Source organism: Suncus etruscus, chromosome 4, assembly GCF_024139225.1.
Source record: "Suncus etruscus isolate mSunEtr1 chromosome 4, mSunEtr1.pri.cur, whole genome shotgun sequence".
Taxonomy (NCBI): Eukaryota; Metazoa; Chordata; class Mammalia; order Eulipotyphla; family Soricidae; genus Suncus; species Suncus etruscus.
In genome coordinates, this window is record NC_064851.1 from 5,918,565 (window position 1) to 5,934,211 (window position 15,647).

The 15,647-nt window shown below is 56.8% G+C and overlaps 1 protein-coding gene across 3 annotated transcripts in view; it reads right to left on the minus strand.

Annotated features, from left to right (window-relative positions):
* Positions 1–10: 10 nt before the first annotated feature.
* Positions 11–15,647, minus strand: part of PLA2G6 (phospholipase A2 group VI) — a 34,857-nt gene continuing 19,220 nt past the window's right edge. For all 3 annotated transcript variants that reach the window (XM_049771562.1, XM_049771561.1, XM_049771560.1), the window contains 12 exons: positions 14,083–14,270; positions 11,589–11,685; positions 10,791–10,973; positions 9,693–9,801; positions 7,811–7,889; positions 6,254–6,417; positions 5,223–5,373; positions 3,082–3,218; positions 2,188–2,342; positions 1,013–1,180; positions 635–708; positions 11–551 (listed from right to left, as the gene is read on the minus strand). In XM_049771562.1, the coding sequence (XP_049627519.1) occupies positions 407–551; positions 635–708; positions 1,013–1,180; positions 2,188–2,342; positions 3,082–3,218; positions 5,223–5,373; positions 6,254–6,417; positions 7,811–7,889; positions 9,693–9,801; positions 10,791–10,973; positions 11,589–11,685; positions 14,083–14,270 (1,650 nt within the window). In that variant the 3' untranslated portion in view covers positions 11–406. The remainder of the gene's footprint in view (positions 552–634; positions 709–1,012; positions 1,181–2,187; positions 2,343–3,081; positions 3,219–5,222; positions 5,374–6,253; positions 6,418–7,810; positions 7,890–9,692; positions 9,802–10,790; positions 10,974–11,588; positions 11,686–14,082; positions 14,271–15,647) is intronic.

Consider the following 15,647-nt stretch of genomic DNA (forward strand, 5'->3'; position numbering starts at 1 on the left):
CACAGCTGAGCAGAATCACACAACGGTTTATTTCACAGTTTGGGGGCACCAGCCCCGGGATCCCTCCCCATCCAGCACCTGTCAACAGAGACAACCTTTGAGAGTTGTGGAGAGCCAAGGGCGGGGTGGATGGAGGGGTACAGGCGGAGGGTGTGTCGAAGGGCAAAGTTGAATGGGTGCCCCATGCCCCAGCCTGTACTCCCCACAAACTAGGGGGGTTGCTGGCCCAGACTCTGATCCCCCATAGATCCTCAGGGAGGCTGGGCAGGGGCGCAGCCGGGCCTGGAGTGTAAGACATGGGGTTAGTGTCCTGCTGGTCAGGGCGACAGCAAGGCTGGGGAGACTCCTGAGCCCCGAAATGTCATTGGAGGGGCGCAGGGACACGCAGGAAAGGGGGGGGCCCAGCTCAGGGCGACAGCAGCAGCTGAACAAGCTTCTGGAACTGGTCTCGGTGCTCGTGGATGTAGACCTCGGTCTCCCACAGGGCATTAACCAGGACTGCGTCGCTCACTTCATCCAGCATGATGTCCGTGCCCAGCTGCGGATTCAGCCTTCGGGTGCGAGACCAGGGTCAGGGCAGGGCAGCGGAGGGCAGAGCAGGGCAGGGCAGGGCAGAGCAGGGCGGGGTGCCTACCTGAAGTACTGGGTTTCCACCATCTCGCACCAGGCGCGGGCCCGGTCCACAGCGCGTCCATCAGGGTCTGTGCACTGTAGGAACAAGCCTGTGAGCTGCAGTTCCCATGTTGCCAGCAAAGGGGGCATTGTGTGGTCCTTGCAGGGGGCAGGCCAGAACCCCAAGATGGAAGGGTCTGGCCCCCATCCCATGCCCCAATATTCTGGGCTTCTGCATGGGGCTCTGGGGGTAGGGGTACCCGGAAAGGTCAAAGATCCCACCACCGGTGGTCACCGAGGATCCCAGCTCCTCCCAGCTCAGAAGATGCACAGAGCCATGCCGGTTCTAGGACACTCCAGGGCCCACCAGATGGGAGGACAGGTGTCCCCAGAGACTCACACAGTCCACAACCATCTTGCCCAGTTCTTTGGCCCCAAAAACTGTCTTGGCCAGTTCCCAGGGGTTGCTGGGGCGGAAGATGTCCACGCAGGTCACGGGCACTTGGGGAGACCGTCCTGTCCCCAGAGACACCACCACGGAGAGTTTCTTCACCTTGCTTCCCTGGCCCTGTGGGCATGGGGTGAGGGGCATCAGAGCTGCCTTACCCGAGATCCCACCATGGGTGGGTGTGCACAAGAAAACCTAAGGCCAGGGCAAGCAGGTCTCCAGGGGCATTATAGTAACCCTCACCCCCCAAAGAGGACCCCTATAGTGACTCCCATCAGGGCATGGAGCCTGCCTACCCTGTCTGGCCCCTGGGGGTGCCTCTTTCCTCCTGATCAGGGAGCCTGCACCACCCTAAGGGCACCCGTTTCTTCTCCAGGCCTTGCTTATCTGGCCCCCAGGGGTCCCACATTTCTAGAAGCTCCAGCCCTGGCCTCCCACCCCCAGCATCCAACTTCCTGAAGCCCCTGTGGGAACAGCAGAGCCTGGGAAGGCGCAGACACAGCAGCGTTATGTGAGAGCCAGAGCTGGTGACGGGCTCAGGAGGCTTTGTGAGGAATTGGGGACATAGCAGGGATGAGTGGGGTGGGGGTACAGCCTCCTGATTGCACAAAGTGGCCACACACACAGCAACCACTGCTCCTGGCCCTCAGCCTCTGGGGAAGAGGTTCCCTTTGCCCAGAGCCAGCAATGCCCACCATTATGGCATGGGCCTTGTGCATGGGGAGGAGGGCCCTTATTGTGGACCATCTTCCCAGATGGGGGGCTGTCTACCGTTCCCCACTAACAGTAGACACTGTCCATGGATCCAAACTGCCCTGGGGCAGTCCCCAGTGTCCCTGTGAGCTCTCTGTCAGCAGACACCCCAATCCAGCTGCTCTGGGCCTGGGGAAACCTGCCTGAGGGCTGAGGAGATGGCTCAAAGTGGGGGGTCCCCCATCTCATGGGGTACCGAAAACCCTAGGACAACCCCAGCACCTGCCAGGAGTAGGCTCATAGCACTGCACAGTGTGGCCCAAATCTCCCCAAAACAGTTTCCAAGTGCACCCAGGATTGGGCAGACCCTCTCCCTCTGCCCCTCTGAGGTCCTGAGTGAGGAGTGTGGGGGGTCCACCCCCCCATGCCTTCACCTTGCGGATCAAGTCCTGGTTGTACTCATGGATCTCAGTCATGGCGTCCAGCGTGGGGTTGTTGGCCAGCAGCCCCCCATCCAGGAAGCGCCCGTTGGGCCTGAAGTAGGTGGGGGCTGCCCCGCTGCTCCGGGCTGCCCGCCATACCAGCTGCTCTGCGTGGGACACGGAGGGACACAGGGAGCTGGTGTGAAACTGTGTTTGCATGTATTCAGATGCGTATGTCCACAGTTCATGCGTGTGATACATGCATATACAGTTTAAGTATTGTTGATGTATGTATGGGTGGTATCGTGTAAATGTGTGGTGCATGGATATGTAGTGTTTATGTGTGTTTAAGTGTGTGGTGCAGTGTACCTATGTCTGTGGTCATATGTGTTCATATTGCGTAGGGATGAGTTCGTCAGTTGAGATATGCCTGTCTCTATAGATGCAGGTATAAATATGGTGCGTGTACATGGTATGTGTGAAGGTATGTATGTGTGTTCACTTATGTAGAGGGGTGTGCATATGTGTACTCTGTCACGCATGTGTCATGGACGTGTGTATGGTAGGTGCATGAAAGTGTGTGGGGGGATAGTGTGTTTGGAATGTGCATCTGTGTGTGCAAGGCACCCGTGTGTGGTTGCATTTATGCATGTACACGCATTGTGTGGGTGTGTGAGTGCAGGAAGAGGGAAAGTCTGGGAACACCCCAAGCGGCAGGGCTGACAAGACCTTGCCGTCTAGCACTGGGTGTGGTTTGGGGGACCCTCTGGCCTGCCAGGCCTGAGAGTCCCCAGCCCTGCCTGCTCTCAGTGGTGCAGATGGGGAGCAGAGGGCCTCAGGGGCATTGGGGGTGCCTAGCACCAACCCTCCCACCCCGCTGGCCCCTGCCCATGCCGGCAGCCTCACCGGAGGGGTGCGTTGTGGGCTTCAGGTGGATGTTCTGGCTGAATCGGGGCTCGCGCACAACCTCGGGGGCCTCGTAGTTGCGGAAGAGGTGAAGCTCGGCTGGCTGCCGGTCGGACAGCGTCCCCGTGAGCATGACCCTGGGGATGGAAGGGGCACACTGATCCCGGGGTCCCATCACTCCTCGAGAGCAGCAGGCTGACCCACCCACACGCTCTATGAGGTGCCAGGAGGGCAGATGGTCCAGGACAAAAGGGGTTCACTATGCTGGAAACACCCTGAGTCCACCCAATGCTGAGGGAGGCATCCCGGGCTCTGAGCACTTTCCTGCATACCCATTCTTTTGCCATGAGAAAAGGCAGAATGGGGGCCATCACGATAGCACAGCAAGAAGGGCGTTTGCTTTGCATGCGGCCAACCTGGGTTCTATCCCCAGCATCCCATATGGTCCCCCAAGCCTTCCAGGAGTGATTTGATTTCTGAGCACAGAGCTAGGAGTAACCCTTGAGTAGCATTGGGTGTGGCCCCAAAAAACAAAACAAAGTAAAGAAAAAGAGACAGACAGACAGACAGACAGACAGACAGACAGACAGACAGACAGACAAGACAGACAGACAGAAAGTGGGGAATGTGCTGAAATACACAAAATTGGTTTCCAAATTGGCACTTGGGTTAGGAAATCTGGGGGTGGCATTTCCTCTTCCTGTCTTTCCCCCACCCTGAGTGTCCCAACAGACCGAGTCCAAGAGTATTAGTCTTGGGCCTGAGGCCGATACTGCAGCTGCTGAGGGGTTTGTCGGGCTGGCAGTTGATTCCGGTTCCACCCCTAACTCTTCATGGTCCCCCAAGTACAGCCTACAGTGGCCCCAGTATCACCGCCCTTTCCCCCAAAAAATGGGCTATGTGTATGCCTTCATTAACATAAAAATGCTTGACTGTGTTTTCTTTTCTTTGTTTTGTTTCATTGGAGGGCCACACCAAGTGACGCTCAGGGGTAATTCCTGGCTCTGCACTCAGAAATCACCCCTGGCAGGCTCAGGGGACCATAGGGAACTCAGAACAAGGTCCATTCTGGATCGGCCACGTGCAAGGCAAACAACCTACAGCTGTGTATCACTCTGCCTCCGACTGTGTATTCTACTTTCTTTCCTCTGGGCCACACCTGATCAGTGCTCGGGAGTCTTTCCTAGAATGGTGCTCAGGGCTTCATCTTTACACTGTCTGGGGGCTCACCAACCAGGGTCCCCAAGCTAATAAGCATGTGCTCTGGCCCTCAGAGACAACACCCTAGGTCCCCAAAGGTTTTATTTTGGGGAGAAAAATAAAACAGGAGCCGGAGCATAGCACAGGAGGGGCATTTGCCTCTCACGCAGCTGACCCTACTTCAATCCCTGGAATCCCACTTGGTCCCCTGAGCCTGCCAAGAGTGATTCTTGAGTGCAGAGCCAGAAGTAACTCCTGAGCACCGCCAGGTGTGGCCCCCCCCCCCCAAAAAAAAAAAAAACCACATAAAACAAACTCTCTCTAGCCCTTAGCTCTTATAGTTCACCTCCTCCAGGAAGCCCTCCCTGGCCAGGGATCAGTGAGTGAGCACTTTCTCACAACCTGGGCTAGGCAATGTGCTGGATACTGGGGCTGCTGGAAGAACCAGGCTGGGTTTCTCCTACTTAAGCATGTTCCCAGGAACGCCCAGTTGAAGCAGTTGATGGCAGCTGGAGGTGGCAGGAAAGTGGATCCTGAAGATGGCCCAGAGGCGAGGCTGCTCAGCAGGCCTGAGGCCTTGAGTTCCATCTCTGCTGCTGCCAGATGTGAAGTGGCTGCCCCACACCACACTGTGATTCACCCCCAGGTCGCTGCAGTAGGTTCCCGGGAAGGGGGAGGCTACGAAGGGGCTCAAGGGGAACAGAGGCGCCGGGGGTTCCCTGGATGCTCCTACCTCATGGAGGTCACCTCAGATGATCCATAGGGGCCTCCCCCACAAAGCACAGGGTTGGGGGGACAGAGAAGACCCACCACACTGGGCACTGGGCTGATGGGTCAGACAATTGTGGAAGGTCCCCATTGGCTTCCTGGGGGACAGGCCCCTCACTCCCGCAGGCTGAGTTCCACACCCCCCAAAACACTCCCCTGCCAGGGACACTCACTTGGGCTTCTTGACATCCGTCATCTTGGTGTGCTCCCCAAACTCCCGCTTCAGGAACTCTTCCAGGGGCCCCGACTCGTAGGGCCGTGAGCCCCGAAATACCTCATCCTTCATGCGAAAGTACACGCCCCGCATGTAGGCCATGGACTTGCCTAGGAATGGGGGGACATCAGGGAGAGCTGGGGCCCACCAGTGCCCCCCAAGTGTGGGCTCCCCTGAGCCCTGCCCCAGGGACCTCCTCTGAACCTTTGTATCCAGACAGAAACCCCAGTTCCCCACCCAGGGCCTACCCTGCACTCATGTTTGTTTGTTCCTTCAGGAGGGCCCCATAAGGTGGGCGCTAGTCAGTCTAGGGCCTGGGGGTGCCCGCATGGGAGTGGGGGACTGTGGAGAGGAGGGGTGCTGCCCGGGGAGAGGTTGTGCTAAGCCTCACACCAAAAGCAGAGCCCTGGATGGAGGAGAAATTCCCCCTACTATCCCCAAAAGGGAGGTCTGGATACCCTCTCCAGACAAACGCCTACGCTGGATCTGTCCTGACTCATGGGGAGCCTCAGTTTCCCCATGAAGCCTGAATATTGGGCAGAAGTGAGAGCACCCCAAATCTCTCCTGAGACTGCCCCCCCTTCCTCACCCCACACACCTTCCCTCCAGGCTGTGTCTCCCATGTGACAGACCTGCCCAGTAGCCACAGAGTGGGGAGAACCAGATTCTCAAGGGCTGGATTTGGACCATCTTGGGCTCTGGATTTGGCCCAGCTAGTGGGGGACAAATGACTGGGCAGGGGAGGCGAGGAATGGGCAGTCTGGGCCCCATGACGTGCTTTGTGACTGGATTCATCCCCCCAGGAACAAGGTACAGTGAGCAAACAGGGTGTTGAGATGGTGTACGCCCTGTAGGGGAATCCCAAGGGAGCAGCACCCCACTGGGAGGGGCCTGGGCCTTGCCTACAGTTACTCAGGGTGCAGGGAGGAGGGGCCAAGGCCACGGACAGAAGTGCCTGAGTCTGTCCTCCCCAGGGGTGGGCCTACTCACCGTGCAGGATGGACAGGGCCAGGATGCCACCCGTGCTGGTGCCTGCCACCCAGTCAAACAGGTCCTTGGTGGCGATGCCCGAGGCCCGCTCGATGGCCAGCAGCAGCTGGATGATGACCAGGCCCTTCACGCCGCCCCCGTCCAGGCACAGCAGGTGGTCGTGGCTGGGGGGACAGAACAGGGGGGATAAGGAGGCCTGAGTCTGCGCCTCGGGGCCTTGCTCCAGACCAGGTGACTGGTGGGCGTTTCACAGCTCCCTGAAATGCCTCAAAGCCTGAAGTCACCCATCTTCCCGATGTGAGCAGGAATGAAGAGCTGAGGGGAGCCCTCCTAAGGCCACAGTGGTGAGCGAGGGGTTCAAGGGCTGAGTCTTGGGGTGCGGGGCTGAGCCCCTTGTGTTCCAACGGCCTGTCTCAACTCCTCAGGGCCACACCCAGACCACTCCTGGTCCATGCTTCCCTCCACCCAACTGGAAGCTTCCAGAGGCTTCAGGAGGGCGGGCTCAGGCTCAATGCAGGGCAGCGCTGCACCCCAGTGCACATGGGAGCCGGTGGACAGACTCTGGCAAAAGAGGGGAGACCTGTACCCCCTCACAAGGGGCCTGAGGTCCCCCGCAGTCCAGCCAGGAGCTGACTCAGTAAGGACAGGTCAGCGGGGAGCAGGCAGTGCTGGTTACAGGGTGGCCAGCAGAGGGCAGTGGGAGACAGGCAGTGCCAGGTTTAGGGTCGCCCCAGAAGACAATGGGGAACAGGCAGTTAGGCTCAGATGCCGCCAGCAGAGGGCAGTGGGGAGCAGCTAGTGCTGGGCTAGGGGGTTCCTCCCACTGATGTAGAAGGGGTTCTCTGTAGTTTGAGGAGGAGTTGCGATGTTTACATGGGGGGCAGCAGATTGACACCCCAAACTTATCCTGAAGCAGCTAGAAAGAGGGGAATGTCAGGTTAGGGGGAAGTTATGGTGAGGAGGGGGTTGTTACACTGTGACAGGCAAGGACCCAAGACAAGAGATCACCAGGTAATCTCTGGGGACCAGCGCCAACATGCACCCCAGCTCCTCAACCATAGCATATAGGATCCTGAGAAATTGGAGGGGCCTGGGAAGAGCTAGGTTGGTGCCCACAAGATCTGCAGGGTCCAATGAGTGCTGGAATGGGGTGGGGGGGGAGGCAGTCCATTTGGCATTTGGCCATGGAGGCCCATTTATATGACAGACATGACAGACAGAAGGCGGGTCCCAAGTCTGTGACCCCCTAGGACAGGAGAGATAGACCAGTGGTCACGTGGATTCAATCCTCAGCACCCCAAAGGGTCTCCCAGCTCAGCTAGGAGATCACTAAGAGCAGAGCCAGGATTTAGCCCTGAACAGCATTGGTGTGGTCCCAAAACCAAAGGGGGGGAAGACCGTGACCCCAGCCACGCCCAAACCCTTCTCATTACCATGAGCTGCAGAGATTCTGGCTTCCCTGCAGAGCCCTCCCCATCACCCCTGCTTCTCAGGGGACCCCCCTCAACTCTGCTTCTCAGGCCCCCCTCACCTCCACTTCTCAGGACACCCCCTCACCTTCGCTTTTCGTCCCTCATGGAACTCAAGATAAAGGCGGGTTTCCGGGCTCGGGAGATGTGCAGAATGTCCTGCAGTTCTGCGGGCACAGGGCAGGGTGGGCAGGGCTGGGGGGCACCCCAGGGCCAGCCTGAGCTAGTGCCTCCCTGGGAAGGGGCCCCACCCCACTCAGCAGCCAGGGCCCCGAGACAAGAAGGGCTGCTGCCCAGGGGACTCCTACACTGACATGATCCCACCCCACTCGCTTCACTTCAGCACCCAGCAAGTTCTCTCCTGGGTCCACCATGCTTCGCCACTACCCAGAGGCAGCATGAGGTGATTGGCCAGGGAGGGATGTCCCAGGCAGGGTCCTATACCATGAACAGTGGGGACAGGCATCATCTGAGGCCCTGCCCCATCCCATTCTTCCCCCAGGTCCAGACATGGCCTTGGCCATGTTTTCCCCAATCTCTTTGGCCACTGTCTGAGTCCCTAGCCCTCCCATCCCCGTGCCATCCCTGACCACAGCCTGCCCCTCCCACCTGGCACCACAGCAGGAAGCAGCCAAGCGAGCAAGCAGGCAGCAAGCAGGGCACATGGGCAGAGTGGGCTCAGTGAGGGGGCAGTGGGCAGGGCATCCTGTCTGCCTGTTCAGGGGGCTCCACTTACAGGCTAGGCCCCGGGTGGGCAAGCCCTGGCTCAATAAGGGGCCCAGCTTTTGGGGGGTGAGCACTAGGGGCACCAGAGATGCCCTGGGCAGTTGCCATGCTCGAGAGACAGGAGGTGGTGAAGGGGTTGGGAGCAGTCCCCGAACCAGGGTGCTTACCCTGTAGAAGCCAACTTCGAGCCCAGGCGCTGTCCTAGGCACCAACATGGAAGGGACTCACCCCCCCAACACTCAAGATCTAACAGGGGGGTTGTCTCTGGGCTGAGGTCCTGCCCCACCTTCCTGCCTTCACCCGGCCAGCTCCTCCTTGAGCACCCCTGAGCGGGCGGGGGGGCGCCTACCAAGGTTGTTTAAGCTGACTGGTGGTGGCTGCGACCTTTCCAGGGAGAAGAAGGGGTGCGGCATGGTGGCAGAGCCCTGTTCCGAGGGGCTGGCCTGGATGAGGGGGCAGCAGCCACCGGCCCCCACGGTTCTCAGCAGGGTCAGGAGCGCCCTCCTGGTGACTACTGGCCGAGGTTTGGGGGAGACAGGCTCAGAAAGAATATCCGTGTGCAGGGGCCCCCCTTTCTACTTGGGTACAAGGGTTTAACTAGGGTCCCAACAGGGCATGTGGCTCCAAAGGACCCTGCTCAGCAGAGGGGTCAAGGGGGAAAGGAGTGTGAAGCGTGAACCCGCACACCACAGCCTCCAACCCCAGCTCCCGGGGTGGGGGGCTTCTGAGGAGGGGTCCGCTTCCAGCCCGCAGCCAAGCACCCAGCAAGCAGCGCATGCGTAAACCTGAGAGCAGAGGGGAGGGCTACACACATGCACTCATACAAACTCACACCTATGTACATTCACGCACAGACTCACCAACTCACATGCTCAAACACACAAACTCACTCCATAAACATGCCCTCTCACACATCTTCAAACAAACACACATGAGCACACAAACACCCACTTGGACACACACACACAAACACATTCACTCACATATTCATTCACACACACAACAAACACAAACACACACACACTCTCACACCCCCAGACCCCAAGCAGGTCCTTCTTTCCATCAACCAAGTCCCCCAGAGCTGCCGCCCACCTGCACTCCACCTACAGGAGGACAAGGACACTCATGATGGGTTGGGGACCCCTTTGGAGAAGGAGCCCCTCAGGGTCTAGAGGCTGATGCCTGCCCCGCCCGCTGCACCCACCACCCCGCCCAGTTCTGACCCCATAATCCCGAGTGCTTACCTTTGTGGACCTTGGAGGCCATAAACATAGGCGTCTCCCCAAAGTCATTGGGGGTGTCAACTTCTGCCCCAAACACAATGAGGGCCTTGACCAGCTCAACATTGTCTTTCTGTTGGGGATGGGGACGGTGTGAGAGGGAAGAGGCCGGAGGTTAGGAAATGCAGAGAAAAGGGAGTGCTGGCTTCCTCATCACCCCTCTGCTCTCAGTAAACCCTGAGCACAGACAGGCATGGTCCCAAAATGAACCAAAATAGTCAATTATCATCTGCTTTGGGCATGGAGGGTGGCAGAGTTGTGGTGGGCAGAAGCACTGGCACTTGAGAACCAGAGAAGACGGTTAACTTCTACCTCGGCCGGCCCAGCCCTTTTCCGCCTCATGTCTCTACATGCCTCCGACCCAGACCCGACCAAGGTTCTATCCCCATCCCATATGGTCCTCCAATCCTTCCAGGAGCGATTTCTGAGTACAGACTGCCCTGGAGGGGACTGGAGCGCTAGCATAGCAAGAAGTGTGTTTGCCTTGCATGCTACTTATCCTAGCTTGATCTCTGGCACCCCATATGGTCCTCTGAGCACCACCAGGAGTGATCCCTGAGTGCAGAGCCAGGAGTAACCCCTGAGCACTACCGGGTGTGGCCTCAAAACAAACAAAAAAGGAAAACGAGTGACCAAAAGACAGTACAGCAGAAAGGGCACTTGCCTTGCATGAGGCAGACCTGGGTTGGATCCCCAGCACCCCATATGGTCTATGGCCCTCCAACCCTCCCAAGACTGGTTCCTGAGCACAAATCCTGAATACTTCCAGGTGTGTTCCCACCCAAGTAAAACAAAATTAAATTAGCAGGCCAGAGTAATAGCACATCAGGGTAGGGCATTTTGCTCAGAGTCAGAAATCAGTAACTCCTGAGCACCACTAGATGTGACCCAAAAACCAAAACAAAAAGCAAAATTTAAGTTAGGCTGTTTCCTGGGCTAGAGTGAAGGGTCTTAGATGGAGCCCTGAGAAAAGGGGTATTATCTGGGGGCTGAGAGGGGTGCTTGGAAGGACTCCTACAGGAGGAGGCAGTGTGGCAGAGGAGGCAGGCTCGGATGGCTCACCGACATAGCAAGGTGCAGCGGAGTGTTCCCATGCTCCCCCCGGGCACCCGCATGGGCCCCGTGTGTCAGCAGCACCATGACGCACTCGAAGCGGTTCCGCATCACGGCCACGTGCAACGCAGTGTTCCCGGTGGAGCTGGTGCTGTTGACATCGCTGCCCCGCTTCAGCAGCATGCGGGCCATCTGCGGGGGGGAGGGGGGGGCCCAGGCAGAGTCAGCAGGGGGCCTTCTTCCCTGTGTTCAGTGGCTTCTGGAAAGTTCTAGCAGCAGAAGTGGGCAGGTCTGGGCTCCCACCCGTCATTGACGCCCCAAGAACAAGGGGACTGTGTGAGGGGGTTCTGTGTGCACCTCTGAGCCCATGGGCTCCTCCTCTCCTGGCTGAGGGTCTTTTCGGGGCCCAGATCTTCCGAGGGCATAGACTGAGCCACCAAAGTCCCCAGCTAAGCCCTGGACCACACAGTATTTTCTCACTTGAGAAATTTTCTCACCCACAGGATATCTGAACCCCAGGATATGTAAAGAAATCACATGGGGGTTGAGGGGCATGGCCATTTCAGGACATCACCTCTCCATGGGCCTCCCTGTCCCGGGATGCACCAGAGTTCAAGGCCCCCCCCCCCAAGGCCCTGAGCATTAGACCTACCAGCCACTCTCCCACCCCACCCACCCTGGGACCTGTCCATCACCCAAGGCCCCACATATCCTGGAACCTGCCACTCAAGACTCGGACCCCACCTATCCTGGAACCTGTCACTCCCACTCGCCCCATGGTCTGCCATTCATCAAGATGCCACCCACCTCAGCGGTCTTGGCCCAATGGAGTGGGCTGGCGCCATAGCGAGGATCCTTGCTGTGGATCTGGTTGCTGTCCATGCTGATGATCATCTCAGCACACCTGGGGACAGAGGCCCAAAGGGGAGTGAGGAAGGTCAGCGTGGGGCTCCTGGAAGAGGGTCTCTGGGCTCAATCCTGGGATTCCATCTACTGGCTAGAGCACTTCTGCCCAAGAGGGAATAAAATCAAGCACAGACAGCCCAGCTCAAGTGAACTCATGTGGACTGAGGGTATCCTGGGCCCCTGGATATCAAGCTGCCCCTCCAGGAGCCTTCCCTGATGGCCAACAAGCCAAGATGGATCTCATTGGTGCCAGGCATGATACAGGTCAGGCTGTGGCTTCTTCATGGAAACCTCTGGGCAGTGGCTGAGCCCATGTGCAATAGGAAGTGGATTCCAGTAGAACCAAATGTTAAGACATTCCTGCACCTAGTTCTGTGCCTGTCAAATGCTACTCTCACACACCCTCCATCTCTGCCAGGGGCCTGGGTGGCACCTGCATCCTGTGACTTGGGCACAGCCCTCTCTTCTCCTAGGTCTGTAAGCAACAAAAATGCAACCACAGGGCCAGAGCAATACCATAGCGATAGGGCATTTGCTTTGCATGTGGCTGACCCAGGACAGACCACTGTTTGATCCCTGACGTCCCATATGGTTCCCCAAGCCAGGAGCGATTTCTGAGCGCATAACCAGGAGTAACCCCTGAGCATCACTGGGTGTGGCCCAAAAAAAACAAAACAAGGAAAAAAAAGAAAGAAATGCAACCAGGTGGGGCCGGGGTGATAGCACCAGGTGCTGGCAGGACGCCTGTCCACCTGCACATGAACCCAGCTGCATTCAGCACAGAGGTGAGCGGGGCCTCCTCTGCCCCCTAGTTCCTAATTGGCAGCTAGAAAAGGGGATTCTGGCACTGAGGGTGTGGCTCAGTGGCAGAGTAAATGGATGAGGCCTAGGGTTCAACTCAGCAACCCCCAAGCCAAACCAACAATGAAAAAAGGAAATGGTTTATGTCTTGATATTAATGAGTCTAGAAGACACAAGGACCTGCAGCAATAGCGCAGTGGGGAGGGCGTTTGTGTTGCATGTGGCTGACCCAGATTTGATTCCCAGCATCCCGTAGGGTTCCATGAACACTGCCAGGGAGTGATTCCTGAGTGCAGAGGCAGGAGCAATCCTGAGTACTGCCAGGCGTGGCCCCCCAAAAAGAAAAATACTCAAAAGACTTAGTGGATATATATATATATTTTTTTTTCCTTTGTATGTTTAAAATATTGAGAAGTGATATTTCGCGTCCTGATCTCAACCGTATGTGAAGGGCAACAGAACTGAAGCCATCAGGGGCTGGGCTGCTGCAGGATGAGTCATGATGGCAGTCTGATAGAAGTAGCTACTGCCATGTTCCCAGGTGGTCCTATGACAAGTACACACACACACACACACACACACACACACACACACACACACACACACACACACACACACACACACCTGTTCCCAGAAAAAAAAACTGGAGAGATGAGAGCCTATGGGCCTGGCACTAAGATGTCTTCTCCAGCTGGGAAGGAAGGAAACATAAAAGCAGACACAGGCCTTGGGCAACCTACCCTACAGCCCGGCATAGAAGTGCAGAACCCTGCAGGCAGGCAGGGACTGTCTACATTGGGCTGAAGTTAGAGCGGGTGGTTAGAAACCCAGTTCAGGAGCCCCTCCAAGTTTTAGAGAGGCCCGAAAGTCTAGCACTGGAGCCCCACATGGGGACGTTGGCCAAGGAGGATCCTGAAGGAAATTGAGATGATTTCGATGGACCGAGAAAAAAGTTCCAAGACCTACAGCACCTGATCCTTAGCACTGACACTGCACGGCGTGCTCAGGATGCCCCACACCCTGACACCATGGGACTCTTCCTATCAAGGGTGAGGCCCTGAGTTTCATCCCTTGGGCCACGCAGCACAACATAATAAAGCCCTGATAATTTTCCTGCCCAGATAATACTGTTTGTTTTTGCACAGAGAATAAATTCCTTAACCCTTCATTGGGGCAGAAAGGCTTGTGGGCATGAGGGCAAGGAGCCAGAGCAATAGCACAGAAGTAGGGCGTTTGCCTTGCATGTGGCTGACCCAGGACGAACCTGGGTTGGATCCCCAGTATCCCATATGGTCCCCTGAACCAGGAACGATTTCTGAGCACAGAGCCAGGAGTAACCCCTACAGGTCACTGGGTGTGGCCCCCCAAAACAAACAAACACTTGTGGGCGGGACACTGGGGTGGGTCATTATAAGACTTGGCACCAATAGGCATGTTCTGAGCTTGGCAGTAAAGGGGCGTGTCTTCATGGGTGGTTACCAAGGGGCGTGTCATTGTGGGCATGGTAACCAAAGGGCGTGTCCTGAGCGAGGAAGCGTGTCATTGGATGGGCACTCGGGGGCGTGGCCGGTGGGCGTGGCCAGGCGGAGCTTACCCCCTCTGCGAGAACTTCATGGCGGTGTGGATGGGGTAGCCAGTGGGGCCCAAGATGTTGCAGCGGGCATTGCACAGCAGCAGCACACGCACCATCTCCTGCTTGCCCAGCTGGCAGGCCAGATGCAGCGGGGTGAGGCCCTGGTTGTTGACCTGGTTCAGGCCGGCCGAGGCATTCTTCCCTAGGAGCTGAGAGTTGGTTGGTTGGTTGGTTGGTTAGTTGGCTGGCTATCACTCCTGCTGCACCAGGTATTATTTTTTATCATTAAAACAAACAAACGGGGGGCCGGGTAGGTGGCGCTGGAGGTAAGGTGTCTGCCTTGCAAGCGCTAGCCAAGGAAGGACCGCGGTTCGATCCCCCGGCGTCCCATATGGTCCCCCCAAGCCAGGGGCGATTTCTGAGCACATAGCCAGGAGTAACCCCTGAGCGTCAAACGGGTGTGGCCCAAAAACCAAAAAAAAAAAAACAAAAAAAAACAAAAAAACAAACAAACGGGGGCCGGAGAGATAGCATGGAGGTAAAGCGTTTGCCTTTCATGCCGGAGGTCATCGGTTCGAATCCCGGCGTCCCATATGGTCCTCCGTGCCTGCCAGGAGCAATTTCTGAGCCTGGAGCCAGGAATAACCCCTGAGCACTGCCGGGTGTGACCCAAAAGCCAAAACAAAACAAAACAAAACAAAAAAAAAAACAAACGAACAGGGGCTAGAGCGATAGCACAGCGGTAGGGCGTTTGCCTTGCATGCAGCCAATCCATGTCGAATGGTGGTTTAAATCCCAGCATCCCACATGGTCCCCCAGGCCTGCCAGGGGCCGACTTCTGAGCACAGAGCCAGGAGTAACTCCTGAGCACCACCAGGTATGACGAAAAACCAAAAAAAAAAAAAAAAACAACAAAAAACAAAAACAAAAACGTGGGGCTAGAGCGATAGCACAGTGGGTAGGGCATTTGCCTTGCACAAGGCCAACCCAAGTTTGATCCTCAGTATCCCACAGGGTCCCCAAGCAGAGCCAGGAAAGACCCCTGAGCACAGAGCCAGGAGTAATCCCTGAGTACCACTGGGTGTGGCCCCAAACCAAAATAAATAGATATATACAATTAAAATAGAACAGGGTAGAGAGATAGTTGCAGTGGGGTGGGCCTTTGCCTTGCATGTGGACAACCTGGATTTGAACCCTGTTATCCCATATGCTCCCTTGAGCACCACAAGAAATAATTCCTGAGTGCGGAGCCAGTAGTAACCCCTGAACATTGCTGGATATAGTCCAAAAAGTAAATCAATCAAACACCAGGGTGCTGAAGAGATAGCTCAAAAGGGTTGGCAGGCAGGCTTTGATGCAGGAGTCCTGGGTCCATCCCAAGCACCCAATATGGTCCCCCAAACAGCACCAAGAGTGATCCATAGCATAAGCTGGGACTGAACCAAATACCTTTAGATGTGACAAAACTGAACAATAAGCAAAACAAGAGCTAGTCCTGAAAGAGCCCAGAGGTTGTCCTGTCCTCCTGGGTGCCCGCTGCCCTATCCCTGGGGTGAATCACAGCTGCTGGGCACTGACGTGGCCTG